This window comes from Pyrgilauda ruficollis, unplaced genomic scaffold, assembly GCF_017590135.1.
Source record: "Pyrgilauda ruficollis isolate IOZ18807 unplaced genomic scaffold, ASM1759013v1 scaffold13, whole genome shotgun sequence".
Lineage (NCBI taxonomy): Eukaryota > Metazoa > Chordata > Aves > Passeriformes > Passeridae > Pyrgilauda > Pyrgilauda ruficollis.
The window spans coordinates 11,738,327-11,760,399 of NW_024511432.1; the positions used below are offsets into that span (position 1 = coordinate 11,738,327).

The 22,073-nt window shown below is 38.8% G+C and overlaps 1 protein-coding gene across 1 annotated transcript in view; it reads right to left on the reverse strand.

The window, feature by feature from the left end:
- LONP2 (lon peptidase 2, peroxisomal) overlaps positions 1-22,073 on the reverse strand; it is a 36,771-nt gene that overhangs the window by 10,765 nt on the left and 3,933 nt on the right. Inside the window, exons 5-11 of the mRNA XM_041458688.1 lie at positions 21,454-21,614; positions 21,155-21,249; positions 19,639-19,897; positions 13,946-14,087; positions 8,032-8,182; positions 7,414-7,540; positions 6,257-6,390 (exon numbers count right to left, since the gene is read on the reverse strand). Of these exons, the coding sequence (XP_041314622.1) occupies positions 6,257-6,390; positions 7,414-7,540; positions 8,032-8,182; positions 13,946-14,087; positions 19,639-19,897; positions 21,155-21,249; positions 21,454-21,614 (1,069 nt within the window). The remainder of the gene's footprint in view (positions 1-6,256; positions 6,391-7,413; positions 7,541-8,031; positions 8,183-13,945; positions 14,088-19,638; positions 19,898-21,154; positions 21,250-21,453; positions 21,615-22,073) is intronic.

The following is a 22,073-nucleotide window of genomic DNA, read 5'->3' on the forward strand; positions in this document are numbered from 1 at the left end:
GTGAGTGGATTCTTACCTGCACAGTGCCTTCCTCAGCAGAATTGCCTTCGAATTTCTGATTTCTCTTTTCATACAGAAGTAAACTGTAATGGGAACCATGTCCATGGCCAAAGTCTCACACCCAGCCTGCAGAGGAGCTGTTTGCACGACTGAGCTCAAGAACTGGCAGTCCCTGGCAGAGACTGACACTGCACAGGTACCCAGGGCCTGGGAGCAGAGGGACAATGCAAGCAGGGAATCACTTCCCCACAGAATCTGATCCAGGTGCAAGGGGCTGATCAGCATTTCTCAAGAGCCCTAAGCAGTGTTTTAGTGAAACACCTATCAGAGAAATGAAGAATGCTTGGACAATCCAGCTGTTCCTAAGGCTCTGTGGCACTCTCTCAGGGCAGTGCCTCCCTGCCCTGAGGCTGTCCTGCACACACAGAGTGAAGACTTTTCTTCCCACCCAAACCCCAGCCTAACACACATCTGAAGTCTGTATTACACAGCAGTGTACACTGAGCTTCAGGACTCCTGCACCATATTTTGGATCCAAATATGGGTTGTTTACTTTCTTTGAATTCTTTCTAATTTTAGTTTGAAAAGGAGCTTTCTGGTTCTTCCTCTGCACATCAATGCATGCACAGTAACTGAAGATCCAAGAGTTCAAACCAGTACAGAAAAACAAAAATCACTGATCTATTTACCATAACGTGAAGAGGTGGTCAGTGGTGCAAAAGCAATTCTCAGAAGGGATGAATGAGGATGTCTCCCTTCACAAGATACAAACTTTCCTGTTACTAATCCTGATACATAAAGGCCTTTTTACAGATAATTTTGTGACTGTGCAATTCTCACTAATGCCTTAACAGAGCATCAAGGAAAACATTCCACATCACTGTTAACATGACAGCAGCAACTCAGCTTTCACTCAGGACTCCAGTCTAACAGTTCCTATCCAACAGCCCCTGATCTTTGCATTGTACAACTCACTGCTCCAAGGCTAAATCCCATTCCTTTACTGCAAACACTGCCTTAGTCAGATGCCTGCTGTTGTTCCAGCATGTCTCTCTGCTTTTGTTAAACTACTATTTTTGTACATAATAAATTCAAAGACATAAATACTGGCAAGTCTAGGAAACCTGACCTTGCATGCTATTCTTGCAATTCAGACTGCAATTTCAACACTATTTGATAATCTGAGATGCAATCCAGATTTCAAAACAAAATTTAGTTTAAAACCAGCTGCTTTTGTTCTATACCAAGATTTTACTGCCTAACAAACACAAATGTATTTATTTCACCTAGCTCTGTATACAGCAGAAGAGAAACTCCTCATAAACAAATCAGGGAATTTGAGGCTGCCTGCCCCATTAAAAGAACCAGAAACTCTCTTCTCTGACTTTATCTGATCTAATGAGTAGATCCTGTTTTATGATCTGTAACAATAACAAACTCCAGACTTTTTCTAAAAATGTTAAACTAAATTCTGGCATTATCTAATTTTCTGGAAAAGCATACAGTGAGGTCCCAACATGTAATTACAAACTCTAACTTTTTCTTTGAAGGAAAAAGCCATCTTCGTTTATCATCTTTAAACAGGTGCTGACTATGAGGAATCTATACAGACACAAGCAATTAAGATTTCCACTAACAATGACAAATTGTGTTCCTTACCTACCCCAGACTAACAGCCATAAACCACAGTACAAGCTAAATGGCATATTTATCTAAAACAAGACACTTCAATTCAGGTTTCCAGAAACAGAACTTCTCGTTAGGACAGCAGCTTAATCATCTTACAGTTTGAGACAAGTTGGCAAAATAAACTAAAAGGTCAAAAAGTGCCCTTAGCAGAGCTCCAAACTGCACCAGAGGAAGTACCTCCTGCTCTGCTATTACATGTCTGCTTACACAAAAGCAGCCTGGTATTGAGCTGTTTTAACATTTAAAAACTGTAATACTAAAAATAAACAACACATAGCCCTCCCCAAGTGGCCAAAAATAAGTTCAAAAAACAACCAACCAAAAAAAGATTGTTTGTAAAATTTTCCAAGCAGAATCTGCAGCTACTCAAAGATCACAATGTTCTTCAGGAATCTGTCTTTGCAAGTTCCCAAAATAAAATAAAGTCTCACACGTAAATAATGTATTTGTAATAAAACAGACTCCTAAGAAAACATACTGACAATGAACTATTAAATGTAATTAAATATTTACTCTTAATAGACATTTCATGGCACAAAGATTTAAAAAAGTAAGACTCCTACCTTCTACAGATGTAATGAAAATAATACAAAAGTCTAAAACTTCCTCAACATGTAGCAATTTCTCATCTCCTCATAGAACAGATTTAAATTAAGCACTACCAACACAAGTCTTAAACCCAAAGATTTCTAGCCATACTTACTGACCAAGATAGAAAAATAGAAGCCTAACATTTTAAAGTAGTTTTTAACATAACACATACTGATTTGCCAAATTGCTACAAAGAGACATAAAAAGGAACATCAGTATGATGGACAAGGTTTCGAGTCTGTGGGCAATTAAAGGGATAATAACATTCTTTCTTTCTCATCTGACTTAGCAGCAGATGCTTCAGCACACAACAGATAGACTCAGAATTCTTTTAGCCCCTCCAAACTAAACCCCCCTCCAAAAACTGCATTTAGGTAGAGAAGGATGGGATTGCTTTTGCTGACAACAGTTCACATTCAAAGCCAGCCATAACATGAAACTGCACCCTAAAAGCAACATTCCACTGTCAAACTTAAATCTTATGCACCAAACTTTTAGGAAGTGTTTCTTTAGGAAGGGAACAATTTCCTGGGACCCTAATCCTGTTTGCACCTACTTACATGCTTAAATTTAATGCTATGTGCATTTCCCCCCACAGCATCAGAAAAGTTCTTTCCACAAAATAACTACATTCCATCATTTGTGACCTACAATAACAATGTGTACTTGAAACACTTGAAGGTGAGGTGTCCATGCAGGAATACGTAAGATAAATTAACATGGAAAAAATAACACTTTAAAAATTAATTTATATTCAAGCCAAACTTCTCAGAACACTTATGCCTTTTTGACCTCCTACAGAGAAGTAATTCCAAGCAATTTTCAGAAATTTCAGAAAAAGGCCCACACTGCAGTCTGCAGAGCTGGAAGCTCTCTAAGGTCAGCAGAGCTCAGACCTGAGTACCTGCAGTCACACCACCCTGGGACTGATGCTCAGCAGATTCCAAATGTCAGTTCACATTAACCACTTTGGTCAAACTTGTATTTAGTTTAAAACCAAGTGTTTCATCCACAAGGAGTGTAACAAACTGCTCTGTACTGCTGGGTTATGGAAATTTTAAGTATGTTTAAAGCCTTGGTTTCAACATAAATACAATCCTCATTTCATCACTTTTAGTTATGAAATATTACCTGTCCTAAATCTCCCTTTGAGTCTGAATTAGACAAATTGTTTTTTACTCTGGATTTCAACTACTGTACCATGATAGGATACCTTAGTGCACAGTTGCTGCATTGTATTCTCAAGGCAGTTGCACTAAAATAGGAAGGAGAGTTTCACATATTTTTGTGACTCCTAGAATTTCTTGTAGTGTCAAAACACTCGAGGAGTGTCTCATAAATCTGAGATAGTGTTTCCATGAAGTATCAGATAGCACTGCTGTACACAGGGACGACTCCTCAGAGAGCTCTGAAAAATGCTGAACTTCCCTGTGCAAACTCAACAACTGACACAAACCAACATTCCTGCACTCACCAACTTCTCCAGAAAGTTCAGGAATCAGAGGAGCAAGGAAGGCACCACGAGCTGCCCGTGCATTTCAGTGGTGCATTGCTGGGAAGTGCTGAACCCAGCCTGAGAGAGTCTCCAGCTCTGCTAGGAGTGCCCTCCCTCCCCAGAGCCCACTGCCAAACAGTGGCAAAAGCCTCATCTTTACAAAGCCTTGAAAACAGGTGCTCTCCCTGGAGTTAATCATCTGATTCAATCAATGGAATGGTGGAAAGCCTGTGATTCTACCACCTAGTGTCCTTAACTCTTACTACAACCCACCAGCCAGAGGCACTCAGCTGAATAAACACTACAGGCACCATGGCAGGATTTGGCCATGCTCTGGCCCAGGTATAAATTATGTTTTAGCAAGCAAGGCAAGCCTGCACTCTGCCCTCTCCTAGTCACAGCTCAAGGCATACCAATGCACTAACTGCAGAGTCTCAGTCTCACATCAGCAACACACACATGGAGGAAGCAAAAATGACTTCTAGGTATTTTTATAGAGAAAAAGAAAAAAAAAAATCAAGAAATAATTCTAAATGAAACTACTAAGGGATGAGAACTTGATTAACTAATCTTCCAAAGTAATTCATTATATGATATAAAAATTCAACACCATGATGCACAACTGCACAAATGTTCACTAATCAACAGGAGAAAAAATGCCAAAGAAACCAATTTAGACTACAAGTCCTATTATTTGCATCAACTTGCAAGTATTTGGAGATATTTACAAGCTTTGTTTTGAACACTTACTTGTTTCCAACAGACAGAATGAAAACAAAAGTATTTTTTAAAAGGCTCCTACTCTCATACACTCCCAGCAAGTGACACTGTAAAAACACACCAGGGTGTAAGCACAGTATTAGTGCATAATAAAAAACACTTTGTAGACTGCACCATTCTGTACAAGTCTTTATAACAGCAAAGTTTCACTGTAGAGACACCTGTCCCTCAGATTCCCTTTTATTAATACAGCTGTTTCTTATGGACAGTTTTCACTTCAGAAGTACAAAGGCAACTCTTCACAGCTCATTTCTTTCTGAACTCCAAACTGGGTCAACCAAAAATGCCAGCATTTTGTTCCCTTTTAAAGCACTTGGGCTGCTATTTTCACTTAGCTTTGGTAAGTTGCAAGCCCAGAACTAATTTTAACAGTGTATAATTTTAACAGTGTAAATACCTCAGTCACAAGCACAGTGCTAATTTTAACATGGTAAATAACTCTCTCACTGGACTGAGATGTCTAATACAGTTCTTTTTTGTTACTCGCCTTAATAATAAAGTGTTTCTTCTTACAGTACCATGAGTTGTGCTCTGACCTATCTCTTGTCTATTTTACCAGAATGCTTGAAGAGCAGAACATCTCTTTTTATTCAGCAGCTGCACTAGACCTCTGAAACACATTTTAGACACAGCTACCTACTTTGCAAATATGACTTGTCAAAATTACCATCCAGAAGGTGCAGTAGCCAGGACGCCTGATACCGCCTGGTGCTGGTGAGCTGGGCCAGCACAGCCAAAGGCTCAGCAGTCACAATCACAGAAGCATCAACAAGTCAGTGTTTGACTTCACAAAGTCCATCAGAGCACAGAAGGTAGAGAACACACACATAATATAAAAAGAAAACCATTGGTAAATGTCTTAAAACCTCTGCCTTTTAATGTAGATGGGATGATTTAAATTGGAGGATCGCTGATGGATTCAGTCACTGCTACTGTGAGAGCTCACTGCCTTTAAGCCAAACATTCAGAGAAATCCAAGCTGAACCTGCTTAGGCAAACACTGCCAAATTCAATGTTCTCATATTACAGTTTTCACAGACATTACAGTGATCCTAGAACACTCAACTCACTTCATCCTTCCCTCTCCCATTTTCAGACTAGAAAGAGACCTACCTTTACTGGTGAAGCAGTTACCTGGGTATTTTTGCTGTTTGAGAGTTTTGTATTTAGTTTCTTTTCAGTCTGTTTGATGACTGGAAATGATAAAACACTGTTTGTACACATGGGAAACAAGACCAGAGTAACCAAGGCTGCGACTTTACCAAAGCTCCGAGAGACTTTGAATAAGCATGGTCTTAAAGGCACATAAAACAATTCTAATTTCAGAGCCCTTCAAGCAGACAATTTTTTTAGTGGACAACGAAATAACCAGATTGAGTTCTGAGCTAGCAGGAACTACAGCTGTGCTTAAAGAAGCGAAAGATTCGCATAAAAAAAACCCTAGGAAGACATACACAAATCATAACTGCATCCCTAAGACATAAAACAGATGCACTGAACTTGTCAATTACCAACTCAGCAGGCTGAAACTACTCAGCTTATGTCCTAAGTCATAATTCAGCAGTAAAACTGCACATAATAATAATGTCACACTATCTGCCAGGCTTCTGAAAACAAGAGTCCTTAAAGAAGAATAAAATAGGAGAAAAAGTTGCTACATTAGAAGCTACCTTTTTAACAAAACATGCCGAAGATACACACCTTCTCCTTCCCCCACCTCAGCACGATCTGGCTTTGCTTCTTTGTGCTGCCCTTCTGCCACTTTCACAGCCACTGCTCTGCAAATGGCTCCCAGCTTCCGATCCAGGGCCCGCACTCCTGCCTCCCTCGTGTACCTGTGAGAGACAACAGCTGGGCTGGGCTTTGCAAGAGAGAGCTCTTTGCAATGGAAACACACTCCTTACTAAGCACACAGGCACACAAAATGGCATGGGAAACGTACCAAAAGCTTGGACTACTCTGGTACATAGGAAAAAATAATTTGTTTTTATCAAAATAATTGTGGCTGCTGATGAAATTGTAGACGAATGACTGAGTGGGAAGACAGGACTAACAGCTGGTGCCAAACCTTCATGAAATGCTAAGCAATGTCCAATAGCACTGAGCTCTTCTTGGACACAAAAATTAAAAGGAAGAATTATTTTAAAACTTAAAATATATAGCTCACTGGAAGCTGAGCCATAAAATAATATGTTGTTTTAGTCTATAAACTAAAAAGAAGCACCAGGCAATAACACTACACAAAACAGCCAAAATACTGGCCGTAAAATACTTCAATTCATTGAATCAGTACACTTTTTCCATTGGAAATGAGCTAGTTTCAAGTTCAAAAGATGTTTTGATCAATACATTTGCTGTCATGTCTAACAAAAACCCCAGTTCTAATGAATAGAAGCTATTTAAAAACCCTGTATTTTAATTTTTTAAACCTAATTCTAAATCTAAACAAATGTATCCATCAAGTGACAAGGAAAAAAAGGAAGTGTAATTTCCATTTTTTGTATGAAAATGACAGAACTATAACTTGGTTCTTTAAAACTACATGTTGTCTGCTGCCATGGCTTCACACAGTGGAGCCACACCAGCCCCAGGTGTTCCTGTTTATTCCCAGGGCCTCGGCAATTGTGTCAGCACAACGGACTGTGAGCCACACCTGGAGAGCAAGAGAAGGAATTCTCTACAGAAAGGATGCTCTCTAGAGAAGGCAAGAGCCAGGGAAAGAGCAATTCCATAAGCTACCAACTGTTGAACTGCTGAAGCTATTAAGGACAATACTTATTAAGATATTTTTGTATTACCGCTTTATAAACTGATTTATAAAAGAAGGCATTTAAACTGAAAGCAATGAACAGATTTACCTGGTAATTATGCCCAAAGTGGTTACTTGGGGAATCTGTATTTGCTGTGGAGTCAGACCATGTAGTTCAAGCTGTTTAGGAATCAAGTGTCTATGTGCAATTTCAATTTTTTCTTCTTGTGTGTATCCTCCAAAAAAAAAAACCCAAACAATACAATCAAATATCTTATTTGTTACAATTCTACCTGATTGAATTTAAGAAAAAACCTCCCCCAGCTATAATTTACAAGGCTGTTGCTATGATCCTTTGTGGCTATTCATAACTCCATGCAAACAACAAGAGAATTTTAGTATTTCAAAGACCCCTTTCTCCATTGGAATCTTAAAAAGATGCATCAGCCAACTGAAAAACAAATCAGTGAAGGAAAATATCATTACAGAATGTATCCATGTATCACCACAGACCTGGAACTGAATTTTCCTGAGTGCAATGCTAAATGCTATTCCCATGACAGAGGCCACAGCAGAGGCATCCTGCCTTGTCCCTTTTAATGACCCCAGCCATGCACTCGATTCCTGGCAGGCTTTCCTTAAGGAGGTACCTTTCCTTTCAGCAAGAACACCCCAAACTTGTTTAAGGGCCTGCAACAGGCATGTAATAAAGGCACTGCAGTGTTACCTGGCACCTGGATGACCTCCATTCTGTCCAGCAGGGCAGGTGGGATTGTAGCTGTAGTGTTGGCTGTAGCTATGAAAAGCACTTGGGACAGGTCAAAGGCTACGTTTAGATAGTGATCGGTGAAACTGTGATTTTGTTCTGGATCCAAGACCTTAACAAGAGTGAACACAAAAGTCACACAATTGTTCAATCAGAAGTAAATAAAATATGCACATTTTTATTATATTCAATTTGGATCTGTCAAATCTGACCTTACAGTAATGAAATACGTTATGGATATCACTAAATCCTGGCCTTGCCTGGATTACTCTGTGACTACATGTCACATCACATGTACGGTTCAAAAAGCCACTTCCCCAGGAGTTGCTCCTACCCTTTTCTAGAGGTGCTGCAGCATTTCTCCAACCATCAAGCACCTCCCCTAAGCTGCATCTGCATGACCTTTCACACATGCCAGAGTGGCCCTTCAAGGACTCACAGCAACCTTGGAAAAGCAGCCCATGTGGTCCCACGGAACAAGGAGAATTCTCCCAAGTAATCCCTGACTCCAACCCTCACCTGCTGCTGGCAGCTCTTCTTACTCTAAGCTTACTTCTTACTCTCACACCAGCCCATGAGATCTCTCTTGTGAGACCAAGGGGAAGAACACAATCCCAGCCTTATCTGCTGTCACAGAATCACCTGCCTCACTCTTTCTGCTTTGCCCAGCCTTTATTACTGAAGGAGCAGCACAAGTTCTTATTGTCCACGACATCCCAGGCAAGCTTTGACCCTTGGCAAGCCCCGGCCTTCCCAGCACAATAATTTTTCTTTTTGTTCCAAAACAACAGAGACAAAACTGAACAAGCACTGCAGAACAAAAACACAGTCTGACTAACCTCAAAAATCTACTGAACAAGTAGAACTAGGGCTTCAATAACTGTGCTGTCTTCCTATTGCTTTTAGTAGAACTTATGTGTGGTAACACAACACTTGCCTAGATTTAATATATATGTAGAACACAAGGGTACTGAGATGCTGTCTTGTAGATTGTTTAACAGTGCCACAAATGGAAAGTTCATTGTACACAGCAATGTACTCCTGGCTTCTACATCACCTGTGAACCACCTTTGCTTCACATCCCCTTGAAGTACAGCCACACTCTTCCTTCCCAAATGATGAATGAGCAATGCTACACCCACACAAATAATTGTCATGTCACAAATAATGGGACCCATGCAGCTCCTGAGAAACAGCACTCCACTGTCAAAATAACTTATCTGCCTACACCCAAATGAATGCACAGAACCTGAATTATAGCCAAGAACAGTGTTGATAATTAAAAAAAACAACTGAATTTGAGGACTTCTTCAATAGTTATAAAATAAACAATTCTCAATTTTCATTACTCTTAACATCTCCTCAGGCTTTGAAAAGTGAAAAAAATACTTTGAAAAATTTATGATGAGAACAAACTTAAAAAATTATTCTATTACAGAATGCCAGAACCACAGCTGACTCCTAAAAAACAGAATAAATTTGGATTTTATTTTGAAAAGCTGCACAGATTTAAGAGCAGTTAAACATTCCCCTTAACAGTGAAATCTTAAAACATACTAAAGCATATGCTTCAATTCAAGGGCTGGAACTCAGTGAATGCCATTGTGCACTGGCTCTAAGCTATTCAGAAGCTTTTCTTACCCTTTTCAGCAAGAAGCTGCTGTCATTTACTCCCTTCTTTACACAGGTAAAGGCCTTGAAGCATCCTGACAAGCCAAGTTCACTGATACATAAATCAGAGATGTGCCTTACCTCAGCCAGCCCCCAGTCCAGCCCTAAACCACAGGCAGACACAACAGGCAGGGCCTGCAAGCACAGCAGCTACAAACTGATTCAAAACAAGCAGGTCTATACCAAATATTAGCTTCCCACTCAAATTCTACTCTTGCAAATTTTTCTAAACTGTTTTAAACAGCTAATCCTAATTCAACTTACTCTCTTTTTTTATACTGATATTTCCACAGAATTCTAGTTTATCAGCTGAAGTGTTTGCAAGTAATTCCAAAGCTGCTGAAAAACAATGTATTCTGACAGACCAAATTGCCATTTTGACACATTTATTTACATGCATGTTTCTTTCTCCTTCTAGTCTGCCACTAGAAATCCTTATGAACCCTGCAAAGTGCCAAGCTGGTGATTAGGATGTTACTTATGAAGATATACAAAATATTGATGCTGTATTCACATGCAAAAAATACTACCCAATAAAGATAAAGGAAACTGTAATTCAAACCAACTCGGATTAGATCTAAAAATGTGAATTATCTGAGATTTTTTTACAAGGGCCGGAGATCCTCTGGACTCATAATTCTTTGTCATGGTAACTGGTTTTTAGAATAAAATACAAACCCAATGCCCTGCCTATGTATTTCAAACAGACTTCCAAAGCAAATAGAACTGTTCTGCAGTTAGGTATCTGTCCTGAAATTCAAGTTGAAGAGGTTTCCAAGATACTCAACTAATACAGAAATACAAAGTACAAAAAGAACATTCAGTGCACAAAATATCTTGGCTAATTTATGACAGCTCACTCACATGCATACAAAGGCTTCTCTGTAACAGCTTTTTATTACCACAAAGTCCAGAATAAATTCCATGAACATTTAATTGCCTGGCTATGCTCCTGGTCTAATATCCCTGCATACAAATAGTCACTATCAGGCACTTGGATCCATTTCTGTTTTCTTCTGTTTTTAACAGAGGTCATCTAAATTTAGACTAAAATATTCCTTTGTTAATGAACAGTAACTGGAAATAGGAAGACATTCTGTCTTGCTGAAGCAACAGCTCTGCAGAAGCATTAGACTGAACACATATCCAGCAATTGGAAAGAAGCAAGCTTTGCTACCAAACTCACAGGGATGGCAATTTTCTTCCTGAATATGCCCTGTTGTGGACAGCAAGAATTTAACACACCTACACATTAAGGAATAAAGGATGTGCCTTTCATAGTTAATGATGGCACTTACCACACAAGCAGCAGTGTGAACAGCAAATGCAGCAGTTAGGTGACCACTGACTATTGTTTGCTCTCCAGCATAACAGCCACCTCTGCTCACTCCAGATGGACTTTCCAACCACATAAACCAGGAGAAGCAGATGAAAATGAAGCTATTATGTCCAGCCATGAGCTGTCCATTAGAAGAGGTAAAGCACCTGCTTCAGGATGTTTAGCCAGCAGTAGAGAGATACAAAGATCTCACAGGGGAGCAGCCCAGCCATGGTTAATACAGCAATTATTTCTCCAGATGTAGCTAATGGGCAATTAGCAGGGCTTACATAAACCCTGCAGCCCATGCAGGCAGTGGGAAGTGAACCTTATGAGGCTCAGCTGGAAAAATCCATGACAGGAGCAGAGCTGAGTAGTCCTGAGAACGTGGTTTTAAAAGATGGAAAACAGAAACATCTCAAAGCAGCAATGAAGCACCCAGAATTCAAACACAAACAATTAAACAAGTATTAATTAAATTTGTTTGCCTTCAAAAACAATACAATAGAAAACCACAATTGTTCTCTACTGAAGGGCAGGAAATAAAAAAAAAAATATAAAACTCAAAGGTTGAATAAAATTACCAATATTAATATACAGATCTGGATTCATGATTGGAACACTCTTTCCAAGAAATCCCAAATCATTGTGTCTGCATAGCTAACAACAGCCAGCTAAATTGAAAAATTTGATTTTCAGGTATTTTTATCCATTCATTGACTAGAATTAGGACAGCTTAGTTCAAGTATCTAAAAGACAAATGACAGGAGAGGTATCAGCAAACTCAGAAACAGAGAGCAAGCTCAGAAACAGAGGAAATTGTAAATAAAATACCTCAGAGGAATAGCACAAGGAATAATGTATTTATTATATTTCTCTGCTTGTTTTCTTTGCACTTTGAGGCCCTTCATGCACCCTAACAAAGTGTACTACACACTTCAGAAATACACAGGTAAAGGACCATAACTGTCATTTTTAAAAGCTAAAGAAGCGAAGCCACGCTATTTTCTAGCACATTTAAATTACTACTAGTTCATGTTAACAGAAAGATCAAAACAGAACTCTCAAACCACAGCCTGTTCATACACTGATTTTCAAAGAACTTGTTGGCCTTGTCAAAACAGTAATTTTCCACTATCTAGCAGGAAGAAAATAATGACGTTTGTAGGAAGTCAATTGACACTTCATTTGCAGAATGTCATACAGCATCCAGATGAGCTCATGACACCTTAATTTAAGTAGCATTTTTCATATTTAAATCACTGCATTAAGCACTGTCAGTCAAAAGAGTCGTTAGAATGACTCTGTAGGCAAATACTATCAGAACCACTTTCACCCCCACCTACCAAAGCTACCACACCTCAAGTCTGACAACTGAGATGCTTCTAGGATTATGCCCTAAGTCACTTCTGTGAATGCGAGCCAGGCCAGCTCCAAAAATGTGGGTACTTTTTACTAATGCCTCTCCTTTTGACTGAAGCAGGTACAGAACCATGCCAGAAGCAGTGCAGCTGCAACAGCGGGAGCACGGCAGCCCCTAAGGCCAGAGAGAACACAAAAGAGAAGGCAGAGTGTAAAACTACAGCAGTGCAAGGAATCTCTAAGCATGCACCATACTAAAACCATCACGTGCATTACTGCTGCATCTGCCCTGGCAGCCTCAACAATTCAGCCTGGCTCAGCCCCACTGTGCCAGCACCTCCCTCATTCTCTCCTTTGCCATCGGGGCTGGCACAGGAAAATGGACACAGCCTTCTGCCCGGGGAAGGGCAATGCTTTGGCTCTTCCCCACACCCGAGGACGTGCTCCTTCCTCTCTCCAGCAAACTGCTAGAATAAAAGCACTGAATATGCACAAATCAGTGGAAAATGGAATTGTAATGGGATATCACATCACACTCCAGAAAATGGAAATTGGGATGAAGGTTCTGACAACTCCTTACTGCTGTCTGCTACATGATACATGAAGCTTGCAAGGCACAGGTCTCAATTCATCTGCCTCATAATCACTCCAGTTCTGGCCTCCTGAAAGCCCAACTAACCTAATTAATAACATCTCAATACTTGATGGGATTCACAGAATATTCCAATAGTATCTCATTCACCAAAGTCATCAATTGCATCTCCGGAATGTTATTTGGATCTTTAAGCAAATCAACTTTGACAACTCTAAAACTTTTGTGATAAAATAACTGTAATACATGCTTCAAAATTAGATTAATTAATATCTGAGTGTCAGAAGTTCAGAAAAAATGCACTCATGGAAAACCTGACTCTCATGGAAAGCTAACACTCATCACACCATAATTAGCCAAGCCAAACACTCATCACACCATAATCAGTCAAGGAGTGGGAATCTGTGACTTACATGAAAAATCTCAGTTCAGAAAGTTAATTACAACACTAATTAAAGAAATGCTCCTAAAAGAACATGCATCTAGTCCATATTATGCACATCAAGAGCTTCAAAAATATATTAAAGTTGTTCCAAGAAAGAAATGGAAATCTTGAAGAAGTCTAATTACTGTCTAGATCCTCTGCAGTTCTTTCTTAGCTAACAACATTGATCATTAAAAATCAACATCCTGAAGTCCCCCAAATAAGTGACGTTTAGGGCTTGAACACTAAATACAGAAAACACCCCAAAATCTATCCTCGTGTTCAAGTACAACTGAGTGAGATTTCTATGTTACTTAGCCACTGTGTAACAGCATCTGCACTGTGCCCAAGGAACTGACAGAAACCCACCGTGTCAGAACTCAGCAGCTGATATTTGACTAACAGAGCTGGAGCTGTCAGGCCTTCTTTTGTCCAGTGAATCTTCTGAGTCCAGTTTAGTTCTTTTAAAATCCAAATGAAACAATGCTTGCAGTTTAACACCTCTTACCTCAAGCAAGGCTGCTGCAGGATCCCCCTGCAAGCTCTTTGCCAGCTTATCCACCTCATCCAAGAGGAAAACAGGATTGTTCACCCCGACAGTCTTCAGCCCATTGATGATCCTGCCAGGCATGCTGCCCACGTAGGTGCGCCTGGAAAGGAAAGGGGATGGGGAAACAGGGTGGTGACACAGGGAACAGGAGGAGCAACATCAAAAATATCACAAATAAAACTCCAGGCAAAATAGAAGAACAAAGAGTACTGCAACAATTCTTGCTTTTTTTGCAAAAATTTGTGGAATACTTATTAAAAATATGGACTATACAACAAAGCTGATACAAGCAATGGTAGCAGCAGATGAAAATTTGAGTTCCATGGTGAACCTGCTAGACTGCAAAGATAATGACTTGCATTAAAGTGTATCCAAACTTACAGCTTGTGCACATCTTAACATGTTCCAGTACCAGCATCCTTCTACTGTAGAACAAGCAGAAGCAGATATGGGAACCTCATTAACAAAAACATTTTCATAATTACAATTCTGGGATTTTGTCATCACAACAGAGTTCAAACAGCATGTTACAAAAGAGAGCAAAATTCCAATTATGCTGAACTGTCAAAGTCCCCTTGACAGCACGGTTTAATAAACACCCACCAAAAAGAGCTGTATTTACTGCCATTTCAATATAAAATGAAAAGCTGAACACTGCAATGAAACAAAAAATGATGAGTTTGAATTTATTTAGCAAATCAGTACAATCTTTTTTCCAAAACACACACAGAGCACAACTACATTTTACAGATGTATATAACACTTTTGTTTGCTGCATTTAACACACTCATCTCTGCTTGTGCCATAAGTACTCAAAACATTATAATTAAGAGCATGAAATTCTAAGAAGAAAGAGATACAGTAAGTGCTGAATTACATATCTAGCTCATGACCCTCACAAAGCAGACAAGCAGAACAGGCCTGCTTTGCCATACGATCTGCTTTACTACTGTCCAAAATAAACAGGATGACATTTACAAACATGAAACCAAAAATACCACAGGACTAATTTCAAAAAATACTAGAGATGACTTCAATTTATAAAAAAAACCCCAAAAAACAACAGAAACGGAACCCAAACCACACAGTGGTGTCAGTTCCATGTAACATTTAACCACTGAGGAAACAAATTGTAGTAAATAAAATTTCATTTTAATTTAATTCTAGATCTGAGAAAAAATAAAAGGTTTTAAGATCTTCTAAATAGCCAGCAATGCAAGAAAAATTCAGTTTGCCTGTTACCACCTTCCCGAGGCAGCTGCTAAAGACTGAAGCAGCCAGCAGGCAGCAGTGCCTCACTTCAGTGCTTTTGTGCAGTCTTAATCTGCAGCCAGGGAGTGGATTGCTCTCACGGAGGGCTGGCTGTGGAGCGTTCATCACAGATCAGGATTCTGCATGGGGAGCTATTACACAGCCAGCCTGCCTCCTCCTCCTCCATCTGCACACCCACAGCCTTGCCAAGACAGGGAAAGCATTCCATAGAGAGCATTCAGAAAATGAGGAGACTCAATCAGAGCTGGAGTTCACAGAAGTGAATCACTTACCAGTGTAAATAAATGTGTCAGTGTAGCAGTTTGGGCATTTCTTTGGTTTTGGGGGCATTTGGGGTTTTTTCAGTTATGGGTCTGGGTTTTTTTCTTTTTGTTGGTGGTGGTAGTTTTGCTCTTCTCTAGATTGTTTTTACCACAAGGTGCTCATTGCACTTGAGAATAATTTTATATGCTTCAGAGACAATGCAACCCAACTGTTTCAGTATTTTGCTTACGGTAATAATAGGATAACATAATTAGGTAAACATCAAACATTCTTTATTCTTGCTTGCTACATTATTCTCAAGTGCATGCTTTAAAACATTACACATTTTTAATGCATGTTTGTGTTCTTAGATACACAGTTTCACTTGGTCCTTTTGAATCCTATACAGATTTGAGCTATCCATGTTCCATTGAGTTTTAAGAAAGATTTATAAACTAAATGAAGGCAAGCAGATGCAATAGTCTAAATCTGTAGTACCTCTTAATTTATTAGAGATGGACCAATACCTATTTTTTAGGTATAAATAATCATTATATAATCATTGATATATACTAATAATCAAATGCTTGAGATCTCCAAAGTTATTAGCGGAACACAACTCATCAAAAGAATCCTTGGTAAGGCAGACCCTGCAGGTATTTACATATAAAACCAGCCAGAATAGATTAAAATTACAAGCATATATGGCTATTTATCTGTCTGGCTGTTAACCTTTGCCTTGTAAGATGTGAAACTAAATGCTAATGTTTAGGAACACTATCACTAAATGTGATGTTGATTTCATTATTTTTGCTAGGGTTGAAAGGAGGTTAAACAATATCCTACATTGCCCATTTTTTGATGCAGTTTCTTTCCCTGCACTACACCCAGAGGACAGTCAGGTTTCCCCACTCAAAACAGGAAGCACAGAGCAGGTTTCCTACTGATCTCACTTGTGTAGCAAGCAACACTCAAAAAACCCAACCCCTTGACAGCTCCAAGAAGAGGTCCGCAACTTAGTAATCTTTTTATACAGAGTGAAAAAGTACCTTTAAACAAAACACTAGAGTGGTACAGTATGTCATCAGGCACTACGTATCCTAGAAAATGCAAGAAAAACAGCTGGGAAATCCAACCTTCTTGGTTCTCCAAAAGTAAACTGGGAAAGCCTAGGAAACAGAACCCTTAAAGCAGTGGTAGCATTACTGAAAGAAACAGGACTCACTTTCTTCATAGCGATCTCAAGACAAATAGTTTTAAATAATTTTTAACTGCAGGGTCTTGCACAAGGTCACAGCCTTTTTGGTTTTTTGGAGGATTTTTCAGTGCAAGGCCAGAGATTGCATCCACTCAAGGGCTTTACAAATCTATCTCTGCTTTGCACCTGTCTAACAAAGCTCATTCCTCTCATGGGTGAAGCTGTTTGAAGTTGTTTTTTCTCTGGTGCAACAAGGCCTGTTCAGAGAAGTTCTGGCGAGGAATCCCACTTCTGCTCAAACAGGTGCACCTAAACAAGTCTTCAGCAAAGGCCTAAGGCAGAAGTGAACTGTCCAAGCTTTTGAAACTGCAAAGCAGTGGTAGTAAGAAAAGAGTGCTTCACATGAAGGTGAGAAAGCAGAGCTTCACACTTACCTCACCAGCACCACTATAAATAAACGGCACAATTACATCTTTCCTTTTCAGAAACAGAAAGACACACAACAGAGAAGATCATACACTTCTTGTGTGATACAAAATATCAATACTGAGGAGATTTTAAAAGCAACAAGCTTCTTGGAAAAAAGTCCTAAGTCATCCTTCAGAGTGGATTGTGGAGTTTTTTCTTTTCTTTTTTTATTAATACAAGTAAACAACAAATGTAAGCCAACATAATTTAACACGTGGTATAGATGAGTGATAAATGCAGACAACAGCTGAAGGACTTCTGATCAAGGAGTTCTGGTTTTGTACCAAGAGGATGATTTCATTTTGGGAATGCAGAGCAATGCTTGCTACTCTTGACTCAGTGAAAGATTCCCAAGCTCCAGGTACAGGCACACGATCCCCAGTGAAATGGCCAAACCTGGGGAGCTCCAATTGCCATTTTACCCATCAGTGGGACAGCACAGTTACTGAGACAGCACAGCCCACCCTGCTGCTCTCCAAGATCTTTATCTGCTGAATCCCTCAGTCTGCACCTTTCACCAAGTGGCCAAGTGAATGCTATTTCAGGCACTGTTTGCTTGCAAGTCAAGCTGCAACAGTTCCCTTTGAATGTTCTAGTACATTTGGTACGTTTTTCTACATTGTTCAGTACATCAGTAAGCACATACAGTACTGTTCTCCTGCAATGTGAATGGAATTCTTAACTTGAGCCCCAAAGCCTAATAAGGAGCTTTTAGGAGAAAAGCAATGTCTTCTAAGGTATAATATTAGAAAATCAGCCTGCTCAACAGTGAAACTCAGAAACAACAGTCTGTGCCTCCTCCACTTCCAGACCACCTCCCTCTGACTGCCACCAGACTGCCAACATGGATTCACCTGACTGGGAGTAACTTGAAGGATTTATTCACACAAAAGGACACTACAGAGCTCTACAGAAAAGCTGTGGTTCTAATCTGATTAAATCTTATTTGAGAAAGAGGCAAACTAACCAAAGTAGAATTTAAAATCCAGTATGCAACAGGTGGGTTTCATTTTAGCTACAAAAAAACTGGAAAAAGCAGTTGGCTACAAAGGACTCCAGGTACCAACTGCTCTGAAGTTCATTTTTAAACCATACACTTGCTTGTTGAACAGTAACCACACAGTATTCTTGCTAATTCTAGATTACATTTTCCTTTGCTGATGAAAAATAAAATCTCTTAGCAAATATTTCCCATTGGCTAATTTCATACACTTTTTAATATTAAATTTATAACAGTTAGCCTCTAACATGAATTAATAACTTAATAATGCCCTCAAAAATGTGTGACAACCACAAACACCTGAACTAAAAAGCTTTTTAGAGGCTCTCTCATATGACTCTCCCTGTCTTTACTCTTTATGAGGTCTAAGGACAAGGTAGGAAGTTTGACTTTTGTTTATAACGTCAAGCTCAAGATGTGGTTTCCCTGTTACAAAGGATTGAGTCCTGCTCTGCTCTGGCAAAGTTACTTTCCATAATGCTGAGTATTCCACAGCCTCTAGTGGCTTCACTTCGAATAGCACATGTTGTTGAGTCACATTTTAAGTTGTTTTTAGGACATTCTATTTTAGGTGTGTATCCTACTGAGAGTAGCTGCATAGCCACTGGGCAAAATTAATTGTTAGATAGCATCAAAAAATTAACTGATGGCTTTAATTCACTTACTGCTGTAAGGAGAAATTTTATTCAATAACATGACTTAAAAAATTAAACATGACTAAAATTCATTATTCCAGATTTCCTACACTGCATGCAATAAGCATAAAATATGTGTAATGGAAACAAAAATGCTTGGCAGTTACCTTTCTCTACTGTCCATTCATTATGCTTCCAGGTGCAAGGATTGAGGAACGGACTAATACAAGTTAAAAAGACTAAGTAATAGATACAAAAAGAGCCCAACATCAAAAACAGTCCTAAGTAATGTCATTGAAAAAATCTCCTTTGAAACCTGCCAGCTTAGGTGTTCTTGCATAAATCTCTTTTTGAAATAGGAAAACAGTGAACAAACAAGTCCATTGCTATCCTCTAGCAACTTTCATGTATCACTCCAAGTTTCCTCTAATCTTTTAGCAGCAAACATGGTTACGAAGGAATGTATTGCCACCATAGATTATGCTGGATAATTAAATCTTTACATCTCTCTTAAAAAGCAGAAATAATCAAGAGTTTGCATTAAACTTTCTACAGAATTTTACTTCAAAGTGCTAAAATAACTGAAGATGAAATTCATTCCCTATGAAAGTAAAGGGCAGCAGCAGGAGGAAAGAATAAAGGCTATACCACAACACTAAACACCCGTTCCCATTAAAATTCTCTCACAAATAATACCACTGAATACCAAGGAAAATCAGTAAAAACCTACCATTGTTTCATAGAAGCAAAATTTCTCTGTAATGGCTGAACAGTGAAAACAATCAATACATTCTGCATAGAAAAAACTGCAATTAGGAAAAGAAGAAGTAATTACCTGTGGCCTCGAATATCAGACTGATCACAGACTCCTCCTAAAGCAATTCTGTGGAATTCTCTACCCAAAGTCTTTGCAATTGATCTTCCAACACTGGTTTTACCAACTCCTGGGGGCCCCACAAAACAAAGAATGGGTCCCTTGAGGTTGTTTTTAAGCTGTCGCACAGCCAAGTATTCCAAAACTCTCTTCTTCAACTTCTCCATGGCATAATGGTCATTGTCCAAAACAATGCGAGCTGCACGGATCTCCAGGCGATCTGGCACCAACAACAGCAGAGATCAGTTCACCTCAGAAATGAAACAACTGATCCTACAGCAGAGGCAGATACCTTCATCTGGGCAATCCCCCAACTCACACATATCACAGACAATGCTTTTCTAAAACAAAGCTATTAAAGTTCTTCTTTAATAAAAAAATTAGACCTAAGCTAGACAGATTAGAGTACTGAAAATGACACAGTACTGATAATGACATCCAAGGCTAAAATAATTATAATTATTTTCTATTTCTGTATTCATGTGTGTTTTTATTCACTGTAGCTACAGAGTTCAAAGTAGCAATCACATGGGTCACACTGACAAACTTTGCTTAAAGTAAAAACACCAAACTTCAAATGACACAGCATAATTTTAAAAGATCAAAGAGCAACTTCCACCAAAAAAACATTCTGCTAGGACATGACTGTCAACAAACATTTTACTCATTTGGGGATTCTTTGAAATAATACTGCAAACTACATGTAGGCAGATCTTTTTACAATTTAATGATTAAAGAAAACATTTACAAGATTTGTAAACATCCAGGGCTCTATTTCAAACCAGCAACAATTCTTCACTACAAATACCAGCAGAAGGGTAGACATGGACATGCAGGTGTGCTGAGTCCACCTTGTGCAAAGTAATTTTGCCCTCTTAACCTACTTGCGCTGGTCAGTAGGAGATGTCTGTTGGTCGTGTTTGGTTTCCTACCCCTCCCTCACTCTTCATTTTTGCACATTGTATCTGTATTAACAGAATCACCCTCTACTCACAACTCCAAAAACCGTGGTATGAAGCAGACACCACCTCAGTTTTTCTACTGCACCCCAAGCTGTAATTATTAAGATTAACTACAATTGTGCTTTTTTATCCTTTCTTACCACACTTGCTTAAGATAAACCAGAATCTTCTTCAGAAAGACTAATGTTACCAAAATAACCCTTCAAAAGGGTTTTTTGTCTGACAGATAAAAAATAATTAGATGCTCATTTCTTTGATACATACTGGCACAAATTGTAATTAGTAACACCTTCATTTTGTAATGAAAATATTTTTAACACTTCCACATTCTTAGATATATAACTGAGCTAGACAGGCTATTCAGTGTACAGCTCTCACTGAAATCTAATAGTTTACCTGGCTTACAGTAACTTAACAATGTTTTTACAAGACAAACCTAATTCACAGTGTTTACATGACAGTTACTTGTCCTAAAAGGCTTGTGTATGAGAATCACCACTAAGAGAAGCGTTTACCTTTTGTACTCTTGTTCCATGGCAATTCTACCATCAGTTCCAAGTAATTTCTTGTTAAAGCATATTCTGGCATTGACTGAGGCATCTTCTTTAATCTGGAAATATAAGTATAGAATTCAAAAGGCCAACCAGAAATTAAATGCAAAGGAAGCCTCTACCTGCACCGCAAGGCAGCGATTGCTGTCTGAGGTTTAAAATAATTTTAAAAACACAAGCAACACAAACATATATCAAACAGGAAAAGGTCTGCAAGATTTGTGCTAAATTTTAAAAGAAACCACCATTTAAAAGCCTCCTACCTTTTTATTTCTTTAAGACAAACTTTAAGAGCTTGTTCTGACATACTGGATGTTCTGATCTTTTTTTCTAGCATGACAACATCATCATGATCTTCTTCTTCCTCTTCATCTTCTGTAATGCTTCCATGACTGATTCTTCTATTAGGACGAATAGCTACAACCTATGCAATGCAAACAGAGCCACAGAATTGCACCAGATCTTGGTTTTTAAATAAGCTGTGTACTTTGGCTTTGAATGAAAATCAAGGCAAAACAAGGTAAGGTGCACAGAAAAATTCAGAACTCCAGAAAGTTTTAAATCCAGAAATTAACTTCAAAAAGTGTTATTGGTGCTACATTAAAAAGTTACAGTTCTTTATATATTTTCTGAGTAAGTTTATCATATATCCTAAACTCGCAAGCGAAACAAGAACAAAACTTAAAACAGATATTTGTGATATTTCAAGCACTGCAGCCCATCATATTAAGCAGAAAAATGGGTCTCTCTTATCTTTTTTCATTTCTCAAAGACTTTCCAGTTACTAAACTATTTAAGTGCAGTTAGATGCAGCAAAAGTGAACAAGCTCCATTTGACAACACCCATTCTTTATCTGTAGTTCAAAAGCTGCCACTCATCTGC